Source organism: Oreochromis aureus, linkage group 6 (genome assembly GCF_013358895.1).
Source record: "Oreochromis aureus strain Israel breed Guangdong linkage group 6, ZZ_aureus, whole genome shotgun sequence".
NCBI lineage: Eukaryota > Metazoa > Chordata > Actinopteri > Cichliformes > Cichlidae > Oreochromis > Oreochromis aureus.
The window spans coordinates 31,733,386-31,740,325 of NC_052947.1; the positions used below are offsets into that span (position 1 = coordinate 31,733,386).

General features: G+C 38.4%; 2 protein-coding genes across 3 annotated transcripts; one reads left to right on the plus strand and one right to left on the minus strand.

Annotated features, from left to right (window-relative positions):
- The first annotated feature begins 1,456 nt into the window (after window positions 1-1,456).
- LOC116320634 (GTPase IMAP family member 4-like) lies at window positions 1,457-3,465 on the plus strand. Its single transcript, XM_031740294.2, has 2 exons — window positions 1,457-1,853; window positions 1,957-3,465. The coding sequence occupies exons 1-2, from the start codon at window positions 1,832-1,834 to the stop codon at window positions 2,808-2,810; spliced, it is 876 nt and encodes a 291-aa protein (XP_031596154.2). The 5' UTR covers window positions 1,457-1,831; the 3' UTR covers window positions 2,811-3,465.
- LOC116320633 (GTPase IMAP family member 7-like) lies at window positions 3,362-6,882 on the minus strand. Of its 2 annotated transcripts, XM_031740293.2 has the most exons (3): window positions 6,266-6,881; window positions 6,020-6,091; window positions 3,362-5,611 (listed from the first exon to the last, which is right to left on the minus strand). In XM_031740293.2, exons 1-3 carry the CDS (start codon window positions 6,273-6,275, stop codon window positions 4,680-4,682), a joined length of 1,014 nt encoding a protein of 337 aa, XP_031596153.1. In that variant the 5' UTR covers window positions 6,276-6,881; the 3' UTR covers window positions 3,362-4,679. The 2 variants fall into 2 exon arrangements, with proteins under 2 accessions (XP_031596153.1, XP_039469983.1); XM_039614049.1 differs by having other exon boundaries at window positions 6,020-6,882.
- Between the last annotated feature and the right edge of the window lie 58 nt (window positions 6,883-6,940).

Consider the following 6,940-nt stretch of genomic DNA (forward strand, 5'->3'; position numbering starts at 1 on the left):
AACTCGCAAAATAAAACAAAATAAAAACAAAACAACAACCACGAAAACACCAGACATTATGATACAGACTTATAATTTGCACCGATGTTTTTCTATATTTCCCTCGGGATGAATAAAGCATAATCAATCAATCAATCAATCAATACACGAAAAGTGAGCGAGAGCCCTCGGTGCGCCTGCTCGCTGCTGAAGTCAAAGTAAACTTTATTGTCATCTCTGCTACACACAGTGCAGTATATAGAGAGACGAGACGACGAGGCTCCAGTTACAGCAGTGCAAGTAAACAAACAATAAATAGTTAAGAGTAAAAACGTTAATGTACACTTTAGGACTCGGGGTAAAGGGCTCAATAACAATTTAAAATGTATATTTTATATTTTGTTGATTTAAAGTCTCACACACAACCCGTTTTTAAAGTTTAAAAAAAGAGAAAGAGGAGGAGTGTAGCGACTTCCACAGTCGCTAGAGGCCGGGGACTGAGCCTGCCTATTTGCCTGACGCGCTGTCAACTTTACGCAATAATGTGACAGGTGGAATTGCTTGCTTGTTTATTAAAGTGCTTGAAAAGTTTACAGAGCAATGTGATCGGCTCGCGATTCAAACTCTTAAAACATCACAGGCTCTAATGCAACAAGGGAAACTCGTTGTGCTGCGGTCAACAAAAATACAGCTACCCAGTCCTCATCTCTGTCAAAATCAAACCAGTGAAAGACAGACTGACTCTTAATGTCACCGCTAGCACCCACGTGACTCCAGTTACACATCACCATAGCAACCAAACAAATAAAAACCCAGTGATCATTAAAATTCAATACATTTAATTATGCCTCCTACAAGGAGAAACGAGCAAAAGATACAGGTCATTGGATAATGGCAGGTCATGTATCCTAAAACTTTCAGAATACTTTCTTAATTACGTGGGTTACAGCTCCTCCAAGAAGAAATGGTAAAATAGCTAAAGTAACAGACTAAACTCAAACAATATATACAATAATATAATATTAATATAATAGTAATTAGTCAGTGTCAATTGTTGATTTGTCCTGTTCTCATTGTATGTCTAATTATGATGTCTGTTTAGTAGCCGTTTGCATACTATATTTTCTCCGTCATCATACGTTTGTGTGTGTGTGTGGGGGGGGCGCCAGAGGGAGTGTTCGCCCAGGGCGCCAAATAGGCTAGGACCGCCACTGCCTGGGGTTGTTCTTATTTTCTTCAATCAGTGACGAATAGTAAGATGTTCTGGCTTTGCGGAGGGCTTTCTTATAAAGCAGCAAACTATTTCTCCAGGCTAAATGATGATCCTCTAAATTTGTGACACGCCATTTCCTCTCCAGCTTACGAGTTATCTGCTTTAGGCTACGTGTTTGAGAATTATACCACGGAGTCAGGTACTTCTGATTTGAGGCCTTAGTTTTCACAGGAGCTACAGTATCCAGAGTCGTACGTAGTGAGGAGGTAAAATTATTAACAAGATAATCGACCTCTGTTGGAGTAGCGTTCAGATAGCTGCTCTGCTCTATGTTGGTACAGGGCATTGAAGATGATAACAGTGGGTGGATTATATTCTTAAACTTACATCTTACCTAAAGTTTTAGTTTCACCTTTGAAACCTCTGTGCTGTGAATAGTTTCATTTCACTGAAACCCACTGTGGTGAGCAAGAGTTTCATTTCACTGGAAAACACTGTGTTGGAGAGAGCCAGAGACAAAGAACGACAGAGGGTGACTGGCACGCCTCAGTACGAACATACCTGCTGTAGAAGAAAACATTACAAGGAACAACAGACAGGTTTTGTGGTTTTTCCTGTTCCTATTTTCCCTACAGCAAGATGGGTTTAACCACAACTGAAGGTAGGTATTTTTACTTTTGTGCATGCACGTGTTTTCTAACATGCTTATGTAACCTGATCCAGAACCCATGAGTTGTTTTGCTTTTTAAAATGTATGCCCACAGACTCCTTCTCCCCAGTGATCCGTGACTTGAGGATTGTTCTGCTGGGGAAAACTGGCTCAGGAAAGAGTGCAACAGGGAATACTATCCTGGGTTACACAGCTTTTGACACAGGAATATCTCCATCTTCTGTAACAAACATATGTAAGAAAGAGACTGGACATTTTGATGAAAGAACTGTGAGTGTTGTTGACACCCCTGGAATCTTTGACACATCAATTAAAGAAGAGGAACTGAAAAAGGAAATAGAAAAATGTATAATGCTGTCTGTTCCAGGACCCCATATGTTTCTGCTAGTGATCAGATTGGATATGCGCTTCACAAAAGAAGAGAAGAGTTCTGTTAAATGGATCAAAGAAAACTTTGGGGATGAAGCCTCAAAGTATACAGCAGTGCTTTTCACAAGGGGTGATCAGCTCAAAGAAACATCCATTGAAAACTACTTAGAGCAAAGTCCTGATCTGAAGGAGCTCATCGCTGAGTGTAAAGCTGGGTATGTTGTATTTGACAACACATGCAAGAAAAATCGCACTCAGGTAGCTGATCTGTTTGAAAAGATAGACCAGACAGTGCAATTAAACGGGAACCATTACACCGGCAGCAAATACGAAGAGGCCCAGAAACAGATGAATTGGAACAAATGGTGGCGCAAATGTGGAGACACATTGAACTCTGCAGGTAATTATTTGCTTGTGGCAGGAGCGGCAGGAGCGGCAGCTGCTGCTCCTGCAGTTGGTGCTGCTGTAATGGCAGAGGAAGCAGCAGTCGCATCCGTCCGGCCTCTATTAATGTTTGTAGGAGCAGGGATTGTTAAAGGCATTGGGGGCTGGATCAGACCTAAAACAGAGAACAGCTAAGTAATACCAAGCCATGACCTTTATGAAGTCTCTTTATGAAGAAGAGGCTTTTTGTATACAAGGACAAATTCATGCTTGATATTATACCTGTTGTTTTAAACTTCATCAGGTTTAGTGTACGGTTTATTTCATTATGCTTTATTTATCATGCAATAGTTTGTTTCCATAGATAATCAAAAAAAAAAGAGAATATTTATTAAAAACATATAGTTATGTAGAGGTGAAGCGAAAAGAAAATGATTCAACATCACTTAATAATATTTTAATCTGCATTGTCACTACTCTCTCATCTTTGTATTGTATTACTACATTTACAGCACTTTTTAAGCAATATTACTTTTTCTATTTCTTTTTTCAATTTTTCTTTTCTTGTTGAAGGGTACGACTTATTCAAATCATCTGTTCTGTAATGATAGTCAAGCTGGACTATGTACCTGAAGTTATCTGATACTTACGGTTCATTATAGATATTTACTGTAAATCAGGATTGGGTTTTTTGTTTTTAAATTTAATGTATGATCTGATTTACAGTTTTATATTTAATTTGACTATAAAAGGGCATTTGAAAGTACATCTTCCACTAAAATCATTGCCTTTTCTTGTGCTAATGCCTGCTTTCATTGTTTTAAATAAAGTCATCCACTCTGTACCAGAATGTCATTAGTTCTTTTTTGCTCATGCCCCACCACCAAGATTGTGCAAAAACCTCCAAGTTGAAATTCATCAGTCTTGCTGATATACAACACTAATCATACACTGGCTGACAGCTAAATTACCATGTCATGATATCACATTCAAACAGCATTAAAATAATTTGATTTTACACTAAGTCTGGTTTAGGCTATATGAAAGGTCATGAGGTTTTCTTGGCATAAATGGATGGAAATACACACAAAACGCATAATAAATAAACAAACTGCACTTATGACAAATGAAACTGAAACAAGAAATGATTCTTGGTACAAGTTTTCCTGTAAGATTCATTAGCAAATAACACATAACACTCATTCCATTGCAGGTATTAGTCAAACAGATCAAAATAGACCAATCTAACCTATAATACAGGTTGTAGGTGTAGTTGGCATTTAAAATATAACCTGTACATTTTAAGCGCCACCTAAAACTCAGTTTACAACCTTTTCACATCTGAACACACCAGTTATTTGATACTAAGCCTCCTTGCTTTTTTTTCATTTGTAATTTTGAATAAATAATGTTCAGCTTCACTGTCTTCTGTTCTTAATTGCAGAACAAGTAGCAGTGTCCTTACTTTGATCATTTTGTGGCTGACAGAAACTGACTACCATTCATTTTAACATCTGTGCTGGTCATGTTTGTACTGATGGTATGCACTGACATTGTTGTAGTGGCAGGACAATGAGGACTTGCTCTGTTTCCGCAGACGTGATGGGTCAATGGACGTCTACCATTGTTTCCCATTTCCTTTGGGGAAATGAGCTCAGAATGCTACAAATAAAAAGTAAAGGAAGCAGTGTGTCAGTGTCTGCGTATTTTAACGGTTATAAGTTACCAAGGTGTAATCTATAGGTGAAAAATCTTTTTACATTTGGGTTTTAAAATCAATTATTTTGAATCCTACTAATGAGCCAAAAGAAGTGATACTCACATTCATATATAATATGTAAACGATAAAAAAGACAAACAAGTACATTTCATACCATTTGTTTACTATTAGCTTTAAATTCACATACTTGTTCTGAAACAGAAACAGAACCTAAACAAGTCACTTAGACCTAGTTCCAAACCATAATGTGTGGGATACTAATACTGTATACGGAATATTTCTGTTTTTTATTCAGTGTCACAAACTGTAGCCGAACAATATCCTTGCCACTACCCTCCATCTTGTTATACAGGCACGTTTGCTTTAGCCTTGCATTTTATGCCTTTCCAAATGAAAATGGCAGATAAACCGCATAAGATTCCCAGGACAAGTGCAGGGGCGCCTAGAGCCAGGGCCACTGTGGTGTTAGCTCCCACTGCAATGACCACCCCAGCAAACACCAAGACAACAGCAGAAGCTGCAGCCACGCGTATATTCTTTCTTTGAACCTTTTTCTTCCTGATTTTCTTTTCCTCCTGCTTCTGCCTCTCTGCATCCCATATTTTCCTTTCCTCCTCTTTCTTCTGTTCCTCCTCTTGTTTCCTCCGCTCCTCCTCCTCTCTCAGCTTCCTCTGGGCTTTCTCATACATTTCATTCGTGTAGTGCTTACCGCCGTTATCCTGTACCATTTCCTTGATCATGTTGATCAGCTCTTTTACCTGTACGCGGTCATCCATGTCAATGTTGTTGAAAGCATGATATCTGCGTCCAAATGTGATCGAGAGTCTCCGCAGCTCCTTGCACTCCTTCAGAGCATTGTCAGCTTTAGCTTGATCTTTACACGTAAACAGCATGATTGTGTACATGGAAGCATCGTCTCCAAAGTTATCTTGGATCCACTTAACAGCATTTCTTTCCTCTTCTGTGAACCTTACTCCAAGCCGGATTACCAGTAGGAAAGCATGAGGGCCAGGAACTGACATTTTGACACACTCCTCTATTCTGACTTTTAATTCTTCCTCTGAGATGCCTGTATCAAACAGACCCGGAGTGTCAATAACCTGCACCAAAGTCCCATCCACTTCCCCACTCTGCATCTCACAGTGTTTGGTCACAGACACAGGGCTGGGATCCTCTTTGAAGGAAATTCTTCCAAGTATAGTGTTTCCTGTTGCACTCTTCCCTGATCCAGTCTTTCCCACTAAGACTATCCTCAAACCTCCAGACAAATCCAGACCTGTGATAGAAACAACAGACACAGAATTACTGGCATCTACAAAAAAACCCGAATCCTTTCTTTTCTGCCTTGTTAGTCTTAAGTAAGTGTGTTTTTTTGTTGTTGTTTTTTTTTTAAATTTAATCTCTGGACTATCTGGGGAAAAAAAGCCTTTAGCACATTTTCCTTGAAATATACTATGTATTCATTTGTTGTTGTTGTTTTTTTAAATAATAATAGTAAATAAAACAACATTTATATATTGTTGTTAGTTACTGTTCTTACTGTCTTGGAGCTCCTGTGATCTGTGACCACATAATTTCCCCTGGGATTAGTAAAGTATTCTGATTCTGATACATAATTACTGAAATTAGAGTAGAACAGCTACTAGTAGAGTCGAGTGACTACACAGAAAGTGAAGGAGCATACCATCAAAGTTTTTCAGACCACACCCATCAGACCGAGGTAGAGTTTTCTGCTTCTTTTCTCGGAGTTGTATTTCTGTCACAAGTTTCACCATTGAGAGAAAAAAGGTAAGATTAGTCACTGACATCTTTAAGAAGGTCTGCATCTTTTTGACTGCCTCTTTTACCCTTTTCAGTGTATCAATATCACATCCTAGAGTACTTAAATAATTAGTGCATTTTTTAAACTAGTTCAGAAAGATGATCTTACCTTCAGCCATTACTTCAGATCTATGCTTTATATGTCCCAGTTGGCCAAGTGAGTTATTTCAGACCTGAGTTCTGAACTTAGACAAGACAAACGTAGACTGTGGCTCGACACATTTCACATTAGTTTTGTGGGAAACTTCTGGAAGCCTAGTCACTGGGGGCTTCCCATTTCCTTGTATTGTCTTTGGTTTGAAATGTGAAAACTGTCTGTGTAGGCTGTCCGCAGCCCTCTAAATATGGTTAACAGGTTTGTGTTTGGACATTGCTGAGAAGTTTTCATAGCAAACCAACAAAAATATTAAGGTTTCTCATTTAATCGCATAAGAATATTTTATTATTTATATACAATTTATATATTTTACAATAACTCTATAATGACTTAGCTCTCTTTTTAAAGGAGCGTGAGGGGGTCAAGAATATCACTCAAGTGCATCTTATTCTTTAAAAAAAATGTAAAGAAATTTAAAATAAAAGAAAAAGGATCTGTCTGAGCCTAGAGTTGTAGGTCAGTACAGATGAAAATGGTTTTACTTTGGTAGATGTTTGGTATTTGAAATAATAATAATGGACTGCATTTATATATAGCGCTTTTCAAGACCCTCAAAGCACTTTACAATTCATTCACTCACTGGTGGAGGCAAGTTACAGTTGTAGCCACAGCTGCCCTGGGGCAGAC

Bases quoted from the DNA above. Each gene is read 5' to 3' on its own strand.
- LOC116320633 (XM_039614049.1), bottom strand. From the start codon at position 6,161: ATGCAGACCTTCTTAAAGATGTCAGTGACTAATCTTACCTTTTTTCTC. The intron at 5,612-6,019 runs GTATGCTCCTTC...TTTCTATCACAG, and splicing joins TGGTCTGAAAAACTTTGATG to GTCTGGATTTGTCTGGAGGT.
- LOC116320634 (XM_031740294.2), top strand. From the start codon at position 1,832: ATGGGTTTAACCACAACTGAAG. The intron at 1,854-1,956 runs GTAGGTATTTTT...GTATGCCCACAG, and splicing joins GGGTTTAACCACAACTGAAG to ACTCCTTCTCCCCAGTGATC.